Genomic DNA, 21,396 nt, shown 5'->3' on the forward strand with positions numbered 1-21,396 from the left:
TTGCACATTTTAAGTGTAAGGTTCTATTATGAGAGAAGTTCTATAATGTCGGCGTTTCCCGTTGTACTGAACTCAAATAGTGCAGGCGAGATTTGAAACCACACCGGTTGCTCTTTGCCACTGGCTCCACCTCGCTGGCGGTAGGAATTTTGAATCTTCGACTGACAATTTGTAGAATTAGGTATCCTTTCTTTATTTCTCACTCCTCCCCCCCCAATGTTCAACGAATACTATGTTTTGTGAATATGCCAATTTACTAGATCATTCAAAGGTTCTCTAGTTTAAGAAAAAGTCTGTTTCTGAATACTGAACAAAAATTGTTTCCTAAGCATCCAAATTAATACGGATGAGGTTTTATCAATTGTAATTCACTGATGTCCTACCAACGAATCACCTTCATATATGACTTGTAACTTATCTAAAATGAACTCGGTTAATAATAAGTAGTTTTAGTTTTCCTAATTGTGTGTTTAAATTAAACGTAATTAAATCGCACTAATGACTTTAGACTTGCTTCTTCACACTGCTCTGTAAGAATAAAGCTAAACATAACTTTTGGAGTGCCAGAATAAAGCACAGACAAGAAAAATGGTTTGTAAAAGGCAGAGGTACTATTTGCATCCTCTCCTCCGTTACGGAGCCGCGGGTATGGGTAGGTACCAAGAGACTGGAGCAGAGGAGAAAAACAGCCTGAGCTCTATCATTTTTGGTAAACGCATGGTAAGAAATTACCAGCTTCTAAAAAAGCAAATAAAACCTCCTCGGTATTATTTCTCTAGGCTCGTTAGTGTTTTTAAAACGCGTTTGTCAAACGGACAAATTTAAAAGGACTTACTAAAAATATCTCCATGAAAAATTCAGTTAATCCTGTGAAAAGAATATCTCCATTATTAATAAAGAAATCATGTAACTGTTTAATTATTGGCATATTTTAAACATTTTCTTGGAAAAATAGGATGCTTTACCAGATCTTAAAGCTTCGGTTACTTCAGCCGTTTCCGATAAAATCTGCCCCTTACGAGAGGAGCACTTTGGTAAGTCCCATTCCCATGTGCTGGTAAATTCTAACCTTGAAGATGCTCCTTTGGATTTAGAGTAGCAGAGTGTGTTGAGACTGTGTGGGAAGCTCTCCCGTAAAGTGAAGCAGTTCTTGAGGAATTGGTAGACAAATGAGAGGAGAGGCTTGTAAGTCGAGATGGGAAAGACACAAGTGCACCGGTACTTTTGACTGGGAAAAGAAATGGAGCCGTAACCGAGCGCAGTGCGAGTGTTGCAGAACATCTTACCTCGTTTCACTTGTTAGAAGTAGCGTTCTCAGGTTTTGGCTGGGTTTTTTTGTTGGTGATTTTTTTTTTTGGGGGGGGGGTGTGATTTTTTCGTTTTGATTTTTTATTTGTTTGTTTTGTTCTTTTTTCTTTGTTTGCTTGCTTGGCTTTTGTTGGGGTGGGTTTTTGGGAGGGGGACTTTTTGTTAAAACACTTTCTAGTCTGACACTTCTGTGTATTGCATAAAATGTCGCAATTATGACTTGTTAAATTTCTTGGATATTTTTGATCCAGCTCGCATTATTCCACACAGGTTTCAGTGATGGAGAGAAAGCTTGCAGTTGCTGTGTCCCACTAGTAAGCTTCCAGTTTTACTGATAAGGTATTTTATAAATAAATGGAAATATCTGAAAAACAGTTTTATTCAGCTTCTGAATTGAAACAGACGGTACTACAGAAAGGAAAGTTCTATTACCTTAAACTTTCTACTATTTTTTCCTTTTAAAAATGAAGCGGGAGATACTCCAAGAACCTTTCCCCTTTTAGCCATAACTGTTACCTTGTAGTCAAATAAACCGATATTCTTTCCCTAAAAAATGTGAGTTTCCGCCGGCTCTGGGTCAAGAACTTTTAAGCCCTTGTTTCCTCGGGCCCCTCTCAGGCTGCCTCACGCCAGGACGGATGCGAGAGGCTGGAGGAGCGGAGTTGCCGAAAGGGAAGGCTGAAAATTTGCCAGACCCCACGAACAGGGGTTACGTTACGGCTTAAGCCGGGATTTTACTTATTAGAATGTATGTGTTGCTTATAGACTCGGTTTTATGTCTCTCGTTCAGGTCTGACGTTCCCCATCCCGCCGGTGTGAAGCCTCACGTTATCCTTACTGAGCCCGGGAAAAACAGGCATCCACGTAGTCGTGGTTTTGGCGGGTTTGTGTTTGTTTGGTTTGGGTCGGGTTTTTGGGTTTTTTTTTTGTTTGGTTGGTTTTGGTTTTGTTTGTTTTGTTTTTGGGTTTTTTTTAGTATATAGAAAAATTAAAACCACAGTAAAACCCAGGCGCCAGGTTGTGAACAGCTACAAGCTTTTCAATAAATTAAACAGGAGTAACCCTTAGGCCATCCGCGACAGGACAAGGTGAGAAAAATGTGCTCTACACTGTAGCCAGGGAGAATGGTTCTTCCTGGAATCTCTGGCAAAAAGTACTTGGGGAGACTCGAGGACAACCAGTGTTTTGCTGGAGTCGGGGGATCCTCCACCCGACTTCTTTGAAGTCAATGTACTTGACAAACACTCTGTGACTGTTCGAGTCCTGGGCTGTTGGGTAAAAAGGCGCTAATTAACTTAAATTAACTACCACCCTTATAACCCAAGCTTAAAGGCTGTGGTGCAGATAAGGACTATTAGCTGTGAATGCCTCAGGCACCCCTGAGCCGCCCCTTAGCGCCGGCGCCCCTGCGCCTCCGCCCCCCATTCCCCTCCACCGTAGGGAGCGGAGCGGGCTCTGGCAGAGGCGGGAAAACCTCACCCTCGCTGGGCGCCTTAGGAGAGGCAGACCAGGGGCAGGAACGACTCAGGGGCGCTTTAACACTGGACTGGGCGCGGCGGGAGCCGCGGGGCTGAAGTATAAAGCGTGAGGAGCGGGGCAAGCCTCGCCGGTGCTCCCTGACGTCCCCGAGAAGCGGGCTGGGCACTCCGGTCTCCTCAGGCTCCCGGCCGGCGCCGAGCGCGGAGGGGGCGGGGGCGGGGAGGCAGCGGTTGGTGAGGGCGGGTAGTTCAAACCCGAGCGAGGGAAAGCGGCGGCGGCCGCACGCGGGGGGCCGGTGTGGGTGGGGAGAGGCGAAGCGGCTCCTCGCCAAGGGCAACGGGCCCGGCCCGGGCGGCCAGAGCTGCTGAAGTTCCTCCAGCCCGCTTTCACTCCTTCTCCTCGCCTTCAGCCCTGCCGGGGCTGCCCCGCCGCCGCCGCCTCAGCTCAGCTGCACCCGGTGGTAGGGCGGCCTCCAGGCTCTGCTCCTGTGCCCACCGGTTTGCCAGACGAGAGGCGAAGCGGTTCCTTTGCTCGTGTCCGACATCTCAGGTGACTGAGAGACCCTCGGCTGCTGGTCCTCAGCTACATCTCAGTTATCGCCATCGCTGGGTATTTAGGCATTGCAGTTAACACATATACATGTGGACTGAAAACTGTCTCAGCTGGGTAATGTTTCTCTTGCACCTCTCTCTTTTCTCTCCACATCCTTTCTCACTTCAGGTTATCACTCGGGGTAAGCAATACTTTGAATACAGCGCCTTTGCATTGGAAGATCTTGATTTGCTTCACAAATTAGGGTAAGTGACCCACATCATGTGGATAGGACTTGGCTATGTCATCTTCAGTATTATTACCTTTGAAAGTATAAATGACTTTGGGGTCAAAGAGCAGTGTCTGTTTTACTGCAGATACCATATCTGTTGAAATAACAGAGAAAATACTTCCATATCATCAAGACTTTATCTGTTTTGTTAGCAGTGGTGAACAGTGATTTTTAAAAAGGCAGAAAATGTCTTGTTCAATGGATAAGGGTTCTGTATGTCTTGCTAAGTAGTGTAAATTGCTAGGAACAGGTATGACTCCCTCTTAGAATTCATGTCTAAGTTGGAGGCACCATTTTCATTGCCTTCTAGTAACCAACATTCTTACCTCTTTGGGGTGCTTGGTAAGACTAAACTTGTTAGAAATTATTCCTTGTCTAAATCTGTGAATCCTGTCCTAAATTTAGTTTGGGTCTCTGAATATGAATTATTTTGTCCAGTAAACTCCCAGAAATTTTTCACTTGATTTGTAAATTGGTTTGAGAACTGCAAAATTAATAATAGATATGAGAAATGCACAGAGCACATAAATCTGTCCTTAGGAGACATGGATTTTGTTACTTTCTCTGTAACTGATTAGTGGTGTGACCAGCCTTTTCTTCCCTGCACATCTGTTTGATGACATCTAGGACAAGGTTAAGAAAACTTTCAGGAACTAGTTGAAGATCCCCAAATGAAAAAGGTGTGCTGTTATGGCTCAAATTTAGTAGATGAAATTCTCATGATAAAAACGAAGTGCTTATAAAAAGTAGTTGTTATAAGAGGTTTTGTTAGGCATCTCTTATGAATGGAAATAGAATCTTGTTTTATTATGAGAAATGTTCAACCCCTCTGAAAGGCTTCTGTATTTGTAAAATGAGACCTTGTGTTAAATTAAAGTAAAACATTTTGGAAAAAAAAAATCATATACAAGCTTGAGGTGTATACTGGGATTTGCTGTAAATCATAGAATGGTTCAGATTGCAAGGGAAGTTAAAGATCATCCAGTTCTGAGCCCCTTCCATGGGCAGAGGCACCTTCTACTAGATCAGGTTGTTCTGAGGCACATCCAACATGACCTTGAACACTGATAGTGATGGAGCTTCCACAACTTCTCTGGGCAACCTGTCCCAGTGTCTTGTTGCCCTCATAGTGAGGAATTTCTTCCTAACATCTAACCTAACTTTCCTTCTTTTAGTTTAAAGCTCTTACTGCCTTGTTTTATCACCAAATGTGCTTGTAAAAATCCCTCTCTGGCTTTCTTGATGGCCCCATTGGGTACAAAGAGGCTACAATCATATTTCCCTGAAGGCTTCTCTTCTCCAGGCTGAGCAACCCCCACTGTCTCAGACTGTCTTCAGAGCAGAGGTGCTCCAGACCTCTGATTATTTTCATGTTCCTCTTCTGGAGTCTCTCCAGCATGTCCATGTCCTTCTTATTTTGGGGGCCTCAGGGCCTCAGCCAATACTCTACGTGAGGTCTCAAAATTGTGGAGTAGAGAAAAAAGAAGTAGAAATAACTATAAAAATGTATGAATGAATGAATGAATGGAGACATATAGGAAAGAGGTGAAATGAAGCTTAATGGACGGCCATTGTTCACTCAGTTTCAATTGGCAACTTTATATTATCCCGTAATGTTTTCTAACATACCGGAATCAATGCAGTGAGCTCACAAGCTCCCCCTGCCGGACTCTGGCCTCTGTACAGCATTATATTCGGCTTCCACTTGAGTTACCGACCTTTAACTCTGCTATCCTGGCCTCCCTTATAGCTGCAAAATTTTGTTTTGCTGTGATTTTTGTGTTACTTGAAACACAAGTTTGCTTAACTACATTTATACTGTAATATTTAAATTTTTTTCTGTTTTCAGTTGTCCCATAGAATGCCTGAGAATGTAACTGCAAGCGTGAGGTTTTCCTTTTGTTGCTTCTTCAGCATGCTGCCTGAAAATTAATTTTCGAAGCCTGGAAGCTTTTGGGCTTTTCTTAAATGTGTGGTTAGTTTGAGTGTATTTAAGGGAAATACTAGTCTTTTTAAAGATAATTGTGGATACGTTTTTTTTTTTGTGAGATTGAGATTTTGAACAGCCATCTCTAGCATTCAGTTTAAAGTTATTTTCTGGTTCATGACAAAGACTTTTCAGCCTATTGCCTAAAAACATGGAATTTCAGAATGTGTAAGATTGGAAGGGACCACTGGAGATCATCTAGTCCAACTTTCCTGCTCTAGCAGGGTCCTCAGAGCACATTACTCAGGATTGTGCCCAAATGGCTTTTGAATATATCCAGAGAAGGAGACCGCATGAACTCTCTGGGCAGCCTCTTCCAGTGTTTTGTCATCCTCCCAGTAAAGAACTTTTTTCTTATGTTCAGGTGGAACTTTCTCTACACCAGTTTCTGCTATTGCATCTTTTGTTATCACTTGGCACCACCGGGAAGAGCCTGGCTGCATCCTTTGATACCCTCCCTTCAGACATTGATAGACATTGATAAGGTCCCTTCTCCAGGCTGTACAGGTCCAGCTTCCTCAGCCTTTCCTCATAACTGAGGTGGTCCAGTCCCCTAATCATCTCCATAGTTCTGCTTGACTCTCTCCAGTATTTTTTTCTTTCTTGAACTGGAAAACTCTGAACTGGGCACAGCACTCCAGGTAAGGCCTCAACAGGGCTGAGCAGAGGGTCAGGATCACCTCCCTTGACCAGCTGGCAACGCTTTTCCTAATGCACCACAGGGCACCCTTGGCCTTCCTGGGCACACTGCTGGCTCATAGACATTTTGTTGTCCACCAAAACCTTCTCTGCAGAGCTGCTTCCCAGCAGGTCAGCCCCCAGCCGGTACTGGTCCCCAGGGATCCTCCCCAGGTGCAGGAGCTGCATTTGCCTTTGAGTTTCAGATGGTTCTTCTCTGCCCACCTCTCCAGCCTGCCCAGGTCCTTCTGAAGGGCTGCACAGCCCTCTGGGGTATCATCTGCTCCTCTCAGCTTTGTGTCACCAGTGAACTTGCTGAGGAGGCATCTGCCCCTTTCATCCAAGTTATTGATGAATAAGTTGGACTATAGTGGGCCCAGGATCAACTGTTGGGGGACACCAGTACTTACAGATCTACTAAAATATGGAGAAGCGATGCAGATGAAACATTAAATGCTATTTGGAGTTGGCCCTGCAGGAGCAAAAAAGTAATCTCTAATTCACTAAATACTAGCTTAAAGCTGTGCCTTGTGATTCCTATTTGTGTAGTCACTTATTTCATTGTGTAAAACAGGGAACAAGGTAAAATCAGAGACAGAAAACAAACAGGAAAGTAAGGTAGTTGTGGAGGTAAATGGGAGAAGGGAAGGAAGCATACCAGACTTCAATTTGTTGTTTTGGAATTATTTTCACATACCTATCTTTGATTGAAGAGATTTTCTCAGTTATGTATGTGGATTTTGTTTAGGTCTGTTTGATTTCATAGTGATATTAGCAAGACAGTGTGTCTTTGACACCAAGGTGTCAATCTGCTTTTTAACATCCTTTTCCTTTTGAACTTCTCTTGTTGCTGTCTTCTTTCAGTAGAAAACAAAATAAAGCATTCTTTTTATATTGCAATCATTTTTAAAAATGCTTTCCATATGGGTCAAAAAATATTATTTAATGACCCAAGATTACCAAAGAATAATTCTGCCTCACCTCTCTCAGGCAGTTTGGGTTCCCACTGCTTTTATTTGGTGGCTTAGAGCTAGACTAAGACAGGACTGTTGGGATATTAGCAATGGCTTAGTATTTGGTGTTGAAGCCACCTTTAGAGATTCCTACTTCTGTTTTCAAAGTTCAGTTGCTAATTTTAGACTTTATGTTCCAGAATATCAGTTCTAGAGGCCAGCGACATACCACAGTAAAAGGTGCCGATTCAAACTCCTGACTCTTGCAACACTGATGTGAACTGCTTTGGTGTCTGTGAGAACAGCCCTCTTGCTGCATCACTCATAACATCTTTTGTACAGTTATTGTGGGTAGAAAGAAGTGACCTAATGCAACTTTTAGAGTGGAGAAACTCTGCAGTATATGAGTGGCAAAAGTAAGCCTGTTTCCACACATCTTTTATTTAAGTGTGTGCATCAGCCACCTTTCTAGGAAAAAATATAGTAGGTCTTAAATTCTATGTACCTGCTGAGTGTGTGTATGGTCAGTCATTTTCTCTAAAATGTAAGCCTTCAGAACACTCAGTTTACCTTGTAGAGATGACCAAAAGCAGAAAGCTTCTTTATAAAATAACATTTAAATATTAAGGCAGATAAAAGAAAAAGCTATTATTTTACTTTTTCACTTTGTAACTAGAGGTCAAATTAATTCCCTCTTGGGATTCTCTATGGATCTAAATAATGAGACTTGTAGACTTGTAATTTCATGATTAATCCTCTTATTTTACTTAAGGAGAAAATGCCTTTTGTCAAAACTCACCTATTACCAGAGCTTCTGCTCATTCTTCAGTACTGAACTGTTAGTTGCTGGATGAACCAGTAACAGTGTTAATAAAAGTCTTGGCTCTACTGGAATGATGGGGAGTTCTGTTGCCTCTCTCAAAACCAATGAGCTGATTGGTGTTGTGTTCGGCTGTGTTGCTGATTTGAAGTGCTTTTCCACAGTTGAGGACTGCCAGGTCAGTTAGCTAACTGGGTACATGTTTGATTTGCCTCACATTATATGCATTTTAATCACTCATTCTAACCATCTACTTTTGTGTTTGTGTATAAGCACTGTTTCTACCAAGACTAATGACAAGACTTTTGTTATGACTGTTATCTTGATAGATTTACAGGAGGCTTTCTCTTTAATCTGCAGGGCTTTTGGTGACTGCTTTTGTTGTTTGTTTCAGAAACAGCAGTGGTATCTTCATCTACAAAGTCAAAGTGTCAAGCAGAAGATGTCAGACGGTCATCCAGTGAGGTTCAATATTCTTAAAAGAAATAGATTAACACCTCCCAGGAGCAACTTTAAATACTCAAATTTTAAAGACATGTGTTGCAGTTCAGTATTTCTGGACAGAGGATGCAAGGAGTCAGTAAAAGACCCTGAGGCAGAAGGTGAAGATGCACCGAGTGTAACAAGTGTGTCATTGCTACAGGAGCATTCTGAGCACATCCATCCAAGTGCCTTCTTTCCCAGGTCACCATCCATTGAAAAAGAATTGAATTCTATCTCCTTATCAGAAGAAAGAGAAGCAAATAGAAGTGCAGATTTTTTTGAAACTCCTAAATCAAGTAGAAAAGGCTCCTCACTACGCAGGAGGCTGCTTTTGCCCAAGACTGTTGAAGCTGGCACAACTGTAGGATGCTGTGAAGGACAACCTAGTTCTTCAGGAAGCGTCAGGAAAAAAATATTCTCTAGTGTTTTGAGCTCTGAAGAAAAGCTTTCACAAACTGCTTCAGATTCTCCAAAAGATAAAGGTTACAAACCTCTGACAGCTAGCACTTCAGAACCTGAGGACTCTAACCCTGATTCTCCAAAACGGAGGCTTTCCTTTTCACAACAAAGGACATCTACGCTGGATGAGTCCCAGTGTAAGGACCCCTTATTGTTAGAATCAGAAAGTTTATCTCCAATTCAGTGGAAGGATGTCACTGGTAGTGACACTAACGAATTTAACGAGAGTGTTCTTAGGAGTGTTAGAGATGGGGTGCTTAGAACTCCTACTTACAGTGTGTTACCTGAGGCCAGTGAGGGTAAATTCCTGACTTCTATCACCAGTCCTGCAGAGAACTCAAACTTTGGACTATGTAATACAAACTCCCCCCCTGTTAAGGTGGCAAATTACCCAGATCTTTCAACACCTGAGGACAGCGGATATAATTCACTTCCTTTGGACAAATCAGGAGACTCATTGTCTGATTATGAGGGATCTTTCCAAGAGCTCTTCCAAAAGCACAGAGAAGATTCTAAAACTTTAGACAGTAAAAGGAAGACAAGAAAACTTGAGCGAGTCAGAAGGTTATCCACTCTTCGGGAACTAGGCTCCCAGTCAGAGACAGAAGATAATCATGGCAGTCCTACTTCAACGCATATATTAACAAAAGAAAGAAACTTTGTCAGTGAAGATCATGAGTTAGTTCTAAAAAAACACCCTAGTGGAGACCTGGTTGTAAGTCATGGAGATCTCTCAAGAACTCCAGCTCTGAAAATAGTTCATGAAATTTGCTTGCAAAGACAAAGATCACACCAAAAGCAAATCTCAGAGAATATTGATGGAACAGAAATATTTGCATTAGATCATGTTCTTCCTGGACTTATTGGCAAGAAAATGGGCCTTGAAAAATTAGATATTTTAACAGAATTGAAAGATAGAAATTTAAGACATGTACTTGCTATAGTTTTAGATGCTTTGACAGTGGAAAGTCTATGCAGGTAAGTACTATTGCTTCACACACACAAAAAAGGGAAAAAGGTGAGCCTCTGCAAATGAATTAAAATAACTTCTGGAATACTGGGTGTTGTCAATAAAATTTGTTTCTGAAAAAATGAAAAGTTTTCTTACCATTAATTAAGTAGGTCTTTCTGTGTAGATCGAAAAATAAATGGGGCATTAAAAAGCTAAACAGACTCGGAAAATTAGTAACTCAAAACTAAATTACAATACTTGTAAATTTTAAAATATATTAGAAATGCCTTTAAGTCTGGAAAGTAATTTATTGTCATTACAAGTTCCCAATAGTGCATAGCGCTCAAAACATATTTTCTATAACTTTTCTTGTGTGTGTTGTTTCTAAGCACTAAGATACTCAAATAATTTTGATTTATGAGTAATCTTCTAGATTAATTTCTAATCAATAGGAACTGCTACATTTCACACAATGCTCTTGATTTTTTTGTTGTTAGTAACAAAGGGAATAGGTGAATAGATGAAAGTACAAGGGCACAGATGTTTTCAGAACTCTTAACACAAATGTGACTAGAAACAATCTTGTTAGGTGGCTTATATGGAGGAAGAACTGAATTGATTTTTTTATTCAAAGGTATGCTGTGCTATTTATATTGCTGTTGTTTTCTAGACTCTTCTGTTATCCAGTGATATGTAAAGTACAAGGCCTGTTTCATAACAAAATAATGAACTAGTCTATAGCAGCAGTCTATACAATGATGAAGAGTATATGAAACCACACAAAAATCTTTACTAGGTAGTCTTGCTGTCATGTCTTCTGCACTACTTGAAAAAATTTGAAAGTGGATAAATTTTTTATTTGTTCCAGCATTTGGAAAGTAAGCAAAAGCTGGCGTGAAATCATTGTACAAGACAGAAGTGCAGATAGGAGGAGGAACTTGTACACAAAACAGCTGAAAGAAGCAGCTCAGGTAAGATAGTTCTCAAAGGTGATTTTTTTTTTTCAAGTGTGAAAAAAGATAGAAGGAAAGAGGAAATATCTTGTAAAGCTACAGAAGGGTAACTGACTGAGACAGTTCCAAAATGAGTAGGTGATGGATTCCAACAGGAGAATGTAATGGCACTTACTGCTTTTCAGTTGTCTGCAGTTTGAGTACTGATCTTTCAACAATGTAAGACTCTTATTTACCCCTCCGGCCCTTTCTTGAGAATCTTGAGAATCCAAGGATCTCTTCCTTGACTAATTCTAGCTTTAGATTTTAAACTCTCCTCATACCATTGTGCCATGCTGTTCCTCATTGTCCATTTCACTCTAGTCTGCAGTGCTGTAGGACCCACTCTAGATTACTTCCTGATTATTTTCAGGACAGCTTGTGCCATGGTGTCACGGTGTATTTGTGAATATCAGAAGGATATGTAGAAGGTTTTTAAGGGTCATCTAGAGAAGTAAGCAAATTAATAGCACTGTATTTTTTCAGTTCTTACACATGGTACGTGCACATTTGCTAGAGATGTCCTAATTCACAAACATGAGCACTAGCAGAGTGCGCTAAAAGAGAGTTGGCTTTTCACCCTGCTCATGGGATGGTTTTTAATGATCTCTCTCTTGATCCCTTGCTAAATAGAAACATTTAATGGTAAATTTTTGTGATATGTATATATAACTTTCTTATGTGCTGTTGCAGAGGGAAAAAAACCCAAACAAGTAAAATCCATCATAAAATCCTCATTTTCTCCCCCTTTTTTTCTTTTTCTTTTGTGTTTTTTTTTTTCTTTTTTTTTTTTTTTTTTTTTGTTAAATAATTATGAACAAACAGGAGTATTTATTGAAGGCTGAAGATGCTGCTACAAGACTTAATATTCTCAACAGATCTGCTCTAAGGCCTGTTCAAGCTCAAGCCAGAACTCCTGTTTTACAGACACCACACACTGAACTTACACCTAGGAGATGCAGTTCTGTTCCCCACTCAGCTAGCAGGCAGGAAGAATACATGAAAGTAGGTATCTAAGAAATGCTTCATTTTCAGTTTTTGGAACGTTTTCATTTACAAGACTAAACAGCTCTTTTCTGTCTCCTTTTACTACAGGTTGCTAAAACTCTGTTCACTGATGAAGCTCTGAAACCCTGTCCAAGATGTCAATACCCTGCTAAATATCAATTGGTAAAGAAACGGGGACTATGTAGCAGAGAAGCATGTGCATTTGAGTTCTGTATTTTATGTCTGCATGCATTCCATGGGTCAAAGGAATGTAATAGTTTATCTGCAAAACGGAAGAATAAAAAAGATGCTCCACCAGGAAGTGCCCAAAGCAAAAGAAATTTAAAAAGGCTCTAAATTTGTAAGGCATGTAGCTCCTTACATTTAATTCCTTTTCCCCTTCCCCTAAATTCCTAATCTTGTTCTTCCTAAAGGTAGGCATTTTGAAAGTATCATCCCATTTGTTCTTGCCAACTTACCAAGATAACTTCTCATGTATATATCTTAATTAACATAGTACATTTTTGTTTTTTAAAAAATGAACATTTAAAAATATTTTATGTCTTGTTTTACCTGTTGTGTAGTAGGTAGGAACTTACTAACATCTTAATTTTTAAATAAAGTGTCTTAAATGTAGTCTTCAATACTTAGAACCTCATAGAAGTTTAAAAATGTTATTCTTGTCTTAAAGACAAATTAAAGAAATTTATTTCTAAAAAAATCTTTGAAATCAGATTTATTTATTTACTTTAAAATGTCTCAAAGTGGAGCATTGTGTACATTTGCAAAAAATATTACTAATAATAGGAATGGTGATATGTCAAAACAAATGTATTTCCTGTCTGAATTTTTACTGGAAAAATTAATTTGTTGTTCTCTTAACCTCTGTAATAGAAGTCAATAGAATAGTCATTTATAAACTAAATTGATGCTGTCTGGATATCGTTGTACTGAATTTTACAAAATTTTTGTTGTGAAAACTTCAGGTGGTACCACATACATTCATATATCTAAAAATGCTGTGGCATCACCTTTGCTGTTGCGAATTTACCTTTAGGCTTGATCTGACTTGACTTCAGATCCCAGATACCAGGTCACCTTCACACTTCTACTTGAGCTCAAGCTGGAAATCACTCTATCTCTAGATTTAATAAAGGAAATTAATGTATTTTTCTTCTACCTAAATGTGCTGATCCCTTCTAGAAAACTAATTCAGTCTGTCTCTTGGACCTCAAACAATTTTTGTGTGGTTTTGGTTTTTATCCGCAGCTATGTCATCCTAGCAATTACAAACAGCTTGAAATGCAGGTGACAGAAATGCACACAGTACTTCTATGAAGGTATAACATTGTCTTCTACAATTGATATTGTCCTACTTGTCATTTCAAAGAGTTCATTTGTCTCAAGTACCTTGCAGAACACTTGTCAGCTGCTGTTTATTTCAGACTCCCTCTGACGTTGTCTTTTGTGTTATACTTTTGATGGTGTTATTTTACTGTGTTTATTTGTAGGTAAGCCTTAACACTGCACTATTTTAAAAAGCCAATTAAAAAAAACAAAAGCAAACCAAAAGAACAGCTTTCAAATAAACCATAAGCTTCATATTTGCCCCTTTTGTTATTTATTCACATATCCCTTCATCTTTAGTGTCTAAAAATTGCAAATAACCTCTAAGATTTTTTCTTATTCTTTCTTTATTTCTTTTTACACAATCTGTGGATGTTGAAGCCAAACGGACCAGGATAATTCACTTCAGGGTGTTCTAGAAACATCACTTCTTATTTCTCATCTCTGTTGTGATCTGTAATCCAGTTATCACTTTTACCATTCTTGATTTTTCGTGTAGTAGTTTCACATAGCCTTTGGAAAGAGGAGAGACAACATGGTTAATAAAAGGGTGTGGAAATTCTACCACTAACTCTATTAACCAAGCATTATTGTTAAAGAAGAAATCAACTCAATATGTCTGCCAGAAGATAATGTTTATTACATGAATATAAATATCAACACTTCAGTTCCATACTTTTATTTGTGTTTCCTGAGTCTTTGCCTTGTTCTTAGGTTAGTCTGGTAGCAATTTGAAGACTGCTCAGTCTATTCTAAGGGACCAATTGAGGCAAAGGATCTGGGGGCAAGGTAGGGAATAAAGAGGTATGTGCATGTAGGTTTGGTTTAGGAAGAATGGCATTCATTACAAAGGAGGAGACTGCTAGAGGGACAATGGTTAAATTACTTCATTTTTAAAATATTTTATTTCTGTAATTGTTTAGAGCTTTACATGTTCAAAGTCTACTTAAAGGTTAATTAGGTTTAAAGAACCATTGGATTTGTTCTTTATTCCTTAGGTATATAGTAAGTAACTATGCTTTTTTTAGAAATGCTTAATACTTTCTAATAAAGGTTCAAATGAACAGCTTTCTAGATGGGAAGTTATATTACACAAGAATCTGAATATATGTAATTTCATAAAGATTGGGTTAGTTTTGTTTCTTGCTGTTGAATTACCCAATAAAGCAGGGGGTGGTAGTAAACACAATGCAGAATAAGTACTGCATGTCATAACATTTCAGACTGCTATTGTCATCACTGCATACTACCTTTGCTAAATACCAATATCTCTAAAATGTGTCAATTAAAAAAAAAAACTTTTAATGAATTCTTGAAATTTATGGGAAAGTTATGATTGGCAATGAGAGTATCTAGCTCACCTTCTGCTGTGGAGTTGCAGCACAATCCAGAAATACATGGGGTTCAATAGTTCTGAAAGTACTACTGAAATGGGTACCTTTGAGTGGAAAACCATATAGGAACTCGGTTCTCAGTTTAAGAATCAGTTAAGTATCTTTCCCATTTGAGAAAACTTGGTAAAGAGTAGTGTTAGGTTTTCCAAAGAGTGTAGAGGATAGAGTAAATTGGTTCTGGTACAGGCATTGTTTTGTTTTTAAAGGTGGTGTTTTTGATGTCTACAGTAGCCATTCAACAAGGAGAAACTTAAAAGGAAAAAAAAATCTTCAGTCCTATTTCACAATATTAAACATTTTTCTCTTCTGGTATATTTAGATGTTTCTTGGTTTTTTCCTCTTCTAAATCCATCACACAAAAATGTCTTCTTGAATCACATCTCTTGCTCAGTTGGGTCTATCACAAATGTAATCTGGTGATTACAAAAGTAATTTATGCTCTGCTGTCTGAATGAAATATGTTCTCTGTGGTTGTCACGGCTATACCAGAGGTGGGGCAAATGGGAAGCCAGACTTCTTGTCTCTGGGTAAATGTATTCTCTATGACAGTGATGATTTGTTTTTTAATTTCTTTCAAAATAAAATTAGGTTTATTCCTTGACACAAGGGAGAAATAAAATAACGATAGGTTATTAATAGAACACAAGGTATATGATAGCTATCTAATAGTCTCTAATAATCTGGGTGAAAGGAATCAAAACACTTTCATTACATGATTGTTTTATTGACAGAAATTAAGTATTTGGGGTGGGAGAGTGGCAGAAAAGAGTGCCTGTTAGTATGCTTTTTTTCTCTATACTGTATCTATTTCTCAATCTCCATCACATATCCCAAAGCTGTATGAGTCTGGACTTTGATGAAACAGCAAAGGAACATAAGTTCTTCATAAAACAACAAACACCCAACACAAAACCAAACAACCCACCCTAGCACACAAACACCACCCCTAAACCCCCCCGAATGACTCCCCACACCACCTCTCCCAACAAAACAAAGAACTCAAACAGAAAACAGTTTACATGTATCAGAGTATCTAGGGATTTGCATTTCTGTTTCTACTGAGCTGAGTTAATGCTTGGAAACCTGAGGTCAGGTGCTAGCACAGATAAGAAGGATGCAAAAGTACTCCTGGAGTAGAAATTACAATAATCAAGAGTATTCCATGGTTATTCTCCAGCTCAAGATTTCTTCTTACAACTGACAACAGATTGTTTGAAAGGGAGGAGTGGATTGTCCTTCCCTCTGGAACATGGGGATAATTTTCAAGATAATATTTGGGTTAGTATTGGGCTTCTCATAATTTTATCTTTGCAATCCTCTTTTCCCTTCAGGCAGACATCATCTATAATGGGGGGAGTGACATTGCCTATAAATGCCCAGGGAATGTATTTAGTTTTCTGACCACGATGGTTTGAGCCAGAGCTGTGGGTTTAAATTCTAAAATAGAATTATTGGAAGTAACCTCTTGCTGCTGACAGATGTTGCTGCAAGAATTTTACTTCATGAATCTTTTTTTTTTTTTTTTTTTTTGAGCAGCAACCATAAACCTCAAGTGGTTTGTGAGAAGGAAATTGAAATTACTTAAGTCTCTGATCATTCTTTCCTTGGTGACAAGTATGGAAGGACTTAGGCAAAAAATGGTTATAAATCTTTGGAATTGTTTATAGGCTAGGGGATGTTAGTATGCTTCATCACTAACTAGCCAAAAATGATTAAAAAAATTGTCATTAAATTAAGTAACTCAACACCATGTGCCAGATAATTTTCCCATTCCATATATTGGTTACTCTTTGAAACACCTCAGGCAATTCAGGCCATGCTGATTAATTTTAATACAAGAAGTAATTTCTTTTATTTCTGCTTTCATAGGCACATGAATTAATATAGCAGTGTCAGATTAGAAAGGGACTCCTGGAGTCTAGTGCCCAAGATCTTATGTCAACTCATCAAGTTCTGTCTTAAAACTGGTTAGATTACTGTCTCATTACTATGTTGGTGACCTACTCCAGATTGCTCTAGTAGTCACTTTATCTGTTGCCTTTTTTTAGCATTGCTATTAAAATAGTTATTCTGTATATCTGATCCTTCCCTTAGACTTTTCTTCCCCAATATTATAATTGTTCTTTCACTGACAAAAATCCTCTGAATTTAGTCTCATCTCCTAAGACAATCCAACAATTGATGATGTGTCTAACAACTCACTGTTTCCACTGGAATCTATTCTTTGGTTCAATTTAACCAGTATTCCAAGTGAAACCTGCTCAAGAGTTAAAATAATATTATGGCTTTCTTTTCTCTACAAGAAATACTTTGAACAATGCATACTAAGATAAGCATTTCTTGTATAGGTCTTCTTCACGGTCACAGTTCAGTCACTTGGTGTAGTAGTCCCACATTCTTCACACAAATTATGAAAAGATCCAAATTTTTTTCCATTAATTTCTATTGAACCTTAAGTGTGTAATCTCATACGTTGTTCTTCTAAGCTTCAGTTTTTTTTCTTTCTCTGCTTCAGTCTTGTGATGATTTAGTATTTGGTGTGATTATATTGTATTTTTACAGGTGCAAATCTTTTGCCTGTACTGAATCTTATGGGATTTTCTGATGCAAAATATCTAGCAGGTTCTGTTATCACTTGTCAAATGCCTCAGCAGAACCTGACTGCTTTTGGGGAATGATGTATTTATTTTTAATTAAACAAAAACAAAGCTTGTTTTCACTTTCTTACTTTCTGAGCTCTCATTAGTTGAAAATTACATTACAAAAAGACTCAACACATTTTTTCTCTGTGACAAGCTTCTGGAGAGTGTTAGAACTTACCCAAACTTGTCAGAAGCCTAAATGCTAGTAAGACCTTATTGAGCTGGGTGCTAATGGATGGGTAGTAATGAAACCAACTCTTCAGCTGAAAATATTGATGGCATGACATTTTTAATAAATTTATAAGCACTGTCAAATACTCCAAGTTTCATATAAAAAAATCTGATTTGAAGATTGGAGTTCAAGTGTTAAAAGCCCTCTAAGTTTCCCCATCTGTGCTTTAGCACTCATTCTGAAAGCAATTCTGCAACAGTGCTTGTATCTTAATTCTGTAGGCACATGGGATGTGGAAACCATGCATGTATTTCAGTTGCTGCTTTTTACTCTGGACTCAGAGTGAAAAACCTATTTCCATAAACTACTTAGACACTGTGTCATGACTAGAACCAGCTGGAGTGGTAGAAGGGTAGTAACTGGGAAAAGAGGGACAGCTAGTTGAGATGCAGTACTACCCTAGACAAACACAGTAATGCTTGGTAGAAGTTGTTGGGGCTGCCAGATTATTGCTGAGTTATTCAGTAGTTGTGCAGTGCTCTTCCACTTTAATAAAAATGTTAATTATCATCCTAAAGTGCTGCTGGTGCTGAAATGGAGGACTCCTATTCACTGAGCAGACCCTAAAGTTCCTAAAGTCCTGACCTGGGTATAACACATTATTAAGGGCCTGAAGAACACATCTCTTACAAGTGCTTCTTTCTGTCAGGACTCAGTACCACAGTATCCAGCCTATATTTAGACCACTGGGCTACAAAATGAATTTTTCCTCTGGTTTGAATACATCACATTTCCTTGGTGCACATTTAGGTAGATTAGATGCTCTGCAGATGGTGGCCATAGCAATATTTTTTGCTTTTAAAAATAGGTTCTGCCTGTCTTGCAAACATTCTCTCCTCTTTTGAAAAGATTTGTACAAAAGCAGCACTTCCATTAATACCCCTTTATCCTTTTGCCCTTGTGTACTCTGTGATATACAAAAACTATTACTGGGATGCAGTTACCTTTCAGCATTTCTGTTGGAAGTGTTTCTGTTAAGAAAAAGTTCAAGACTCTGTATCCCAAATAGACATAATATGAGAAAGTACAATGGGTCCCGTTTTCTGCTCCAAAGAGAAATGCTTAAACAGTGTCCCAGTAAGTTCCTGTTCTGGACTTTTTCCTTGGGTTAAATAATTCTCATAAAGTAGTCTAGGGAGAATGTCACACAACACAGAATGGATACCAATAAAACAAACTAATTGAAATGCTTAGCTCAATTAACTTACTTAAAAGTGAAACTATCTTCATGTTGAACTGCTTTCCTCCCTGTAAATAGCCCTTAATTTCAAATGCTGATAATAAAATATCACAAGGGGGCACCAAAGGCTTTTCATGTAGAAGAAAACTCTAGTTTTCCTTCCCTCTTTAACTCATACACATTAACTCAACATTACAAATGCAAAATATTTTGAATGGCTTAAAGCAGTGGTGGCCATAATTCCTGCCCCCGGGAGCTGCATACCGAAACCTACAAGAGGAGTGGGCATCCTGGGAAGTAATTCCGATGGTATTACTTCTCCAGGGCCTCTTTTACAAGGTGAAGCTGTGCTGGGCCCACAGCCAGATACTACAGCAACCAAGCAAGATCGTGGAATTACAGAGTGACCTGAACAGAGTCTCCTGGCTCAGTTTCTCTTGCAGCCACAGACTTGGATTATTCAGTGGTTTCCATGCCAGTCTAGAGTACAGCACATAACTCTTTCAGGCAAGTGTTGCAGTTGAAGAATTTGGGAATTTGTAGTTTCAGGAGCTGCATGCTCTGGACTTTATTCCCCAAGTACAGAAAATATATTTGATAATATAATCCAATATGGTTTTATGAGGTATGAATACTGTACAAGTGCCTCCTCTATAATGATTTTTAAATGACCACAGGAAAAACATTGTATGCATTTTATTCATGCTTAATTGACGCTCTGAAGGCTTTAGTAAACAAGAAAGGGAAAACATTAACTTTTTTAAACTCAAATTGGAAAAGTCTAGGTATTCCCATGCAACATATTTGAAATAATGTCAGAATTATAGCAGTTTAATTTTTTTTTTAGTCTGCTTAATGAAGATTGGGTGAGAATTTGGTAACTTATAGCATTCTTTATTTTTTAGCTAGGTACTCCTGGAGTCTAGGAGATCAATAGGTAGTTAGGAAAGTAAAATACCTGCAAAATAAGATGGCTGTAATTTTTGGATGCTTTTCTGAAGCACTGAAATTTTAAGGAGCACCATTTAGTTATGGATTCTTATACAATTCTCAGCACCTGTTGAGTAGATACTGCTGTGTTCTTGGAGGAATATGAAAATTTTTTTTCTTTCCCTCCTGATTCTTTTTTTCTGCTTGATCAATCTCCCAATCTATTTCATTATAGAGCTCTACAGCAGCCACAGCAGTGTAACAAAAATGTGGGAACTGGTGGTCAGTGGGATGTTTTGTCTCAAACAGCACTGCTGCTATCCCGATTTGATGCATCTATAATATTTCACTTGGATAACTCAGCTGGGGAATCCTGGTTTTGGGGACTGCTGACACCTGCTTGATGGCAAGAAAGGGAAGACACACACGTCTTTATAGTTTCTTTTTGGTATTTGACACCTACTGCCAGGAGATGATCTGCTGAAGGATGTTTGATGTTATTGGCATATGCTATTTCTATCTGCTGGAACTTCTCCATTTTGCCTCTTGCATTGGACCTTTGGTGGACTGGAACAGCTGTTAAGCCATGATCAAGAAACTGACCTGACATAAACGAAGTTGTGAGTATCCCCGGGAAAAACTAATGAAATCTACTTGCACAACTAGAAGAAGAAAGTGGTAGTACATTTGAAAAGCTTAAGTTAGCGCAGCCAAAATGTATTACAAACCATGGCTCTGTTTATCTACATGGAAAATAGAAAATAGACGATAACAATGCAATCTTTTGTCCATAGTGCCAAAACTTTGGATACATCCCGTGACAGTGAAATCTCTGTGAGAAATAACTGTCACAGTTTCATCTGATCTGTATCTATGTTTCAGCTGAAAGATATGCTACATTAACTGTAGTAGGGCTGCTAGCAAAAAATTCTCTCTGCCTTGCTGTAGACTTACACACCATGCCAGTGTTTTTATTTTGTATGTGGTTTGATAGCTGTGGCTCTAGCAATTCTTTTCTAATTTTCATTGTTTTTGCAGAATTACTTTATTTCTAATAGTTTATCTCTAATACTTTATCTCTAATAATAATTTCTAAATAATTTCTCTATTTCTATTATTATTTCTAATTTATTTCTCAATCTTTCTAAATGGTTTTTTCAATTAAGTGTTAATGCTTCTTTCCAAAATTAGGCAAGGTAGTGTGAAATTCTCCTAAAGCTCTAGGAGTTATGCCTTAAGACACTAATAGAAATTTATGAAGGACTCAGATGACTGCAGGTGTGAATGCAGGAGGCATGCACACTACTTGGCCCGTGGGAAGTAGTAAGAGGACAAATGTATATCGCAAATTGCTAAGCGGTCCTTCCAAATTCCAGTTCATCTTCCAGGTATGTCTCTGTATTTCCCTAATGTTTTTCAAGGCCCATATTAAGCAAATGGAAATCAAACTTTACTTAAAGCCTTTAAATTTGATGACACCTATGCATTGTCCTGATAGAACAGGATTGTTATAGGAATCCTTGGGCCATTGGCAACAAAGACAAGTCAAGAAGTATTTTCCAGTGACTACCTGAATAAAGACTTCTGTAGAGGTAAAGCTCTTTGGACTTCCCTCTGAAAGTCTCCTCTAGTTAAAGGTTTCTAATGCTGATAGCCCAAAGTTAAGTCCCATTTCTTCCTTTACTGTTTCTGGAATCATTGAATTGTTCAGGTTGAAAAAGCGCAGCCGTTAACCTGGCACTGCAAAGTC

General features: G+C 38.6%; 1 protein-coding gene across 3 annotated transcripts; it reads left to right on the forward strand.

Moving 5' to 3' along the window:
* The first annotated feature begins 2,753 nt into the window (after positions 1-2,753).
* Positions 2,754-13,100, forward strand: FBXO43 (F-box protein 43). 3 transcript variants are annotated; one of them, XM_066204587.1, is made up of 6 exons: positions 2,754-3,396; positions 3,508-3,584; positions 8,443-9,968; positions 10,811-10,913; positions 11,760-11,939; positions 12,030-13,100. In XM_066204587.1, exons 3-6 carry the CDS (start codon positions 8,491-8,493, stop codon positions 12,276-12,278), a joined length of 2,010 nt encoding a protein of 669 aa, XP_066060684.1. In that variant the 5' UTR covers positions 2,754-3,396; positions 3,508-3,584; positions 8,443-8,490; the 3' UTR covers positions 12,279-13,100. The 3 variants fall into 3 exon arrangements, with proteins under 3 accessions (XP_066060684.1, XP_066060694.1, XP_066060704.1); XM_066204597.1 differs by having other exon boundaries at positions 2,754-3,336; XM_066204607.1 differs by lacking the exons at positions 2,754-3,396; positions 3,508-3,584 and adding an exon at positions 7,498-7,644.
* The last annotated feature ends 8,296 nt before the right edge of the window (positions 13,101-21,396 follow it).

The sequence above is a fragment of the Chamaea fasciata genome, unplaced genomic scaffold, assembly GCF_029207755.1.
Source record: "Chamaea fasciata isolate MVZ Bird 193981 ecotype frontalis unplaced genomic scaffold, bChaFas1.0.hap1 SCAF_1, whole genome shotgun sequence".
Taxonomy (NCBI): Eukaryota; Metazoa; Chordata; class Aves; order Passeriformes; family Sylviidae; genus Chamaea; species Chamaea fasciata.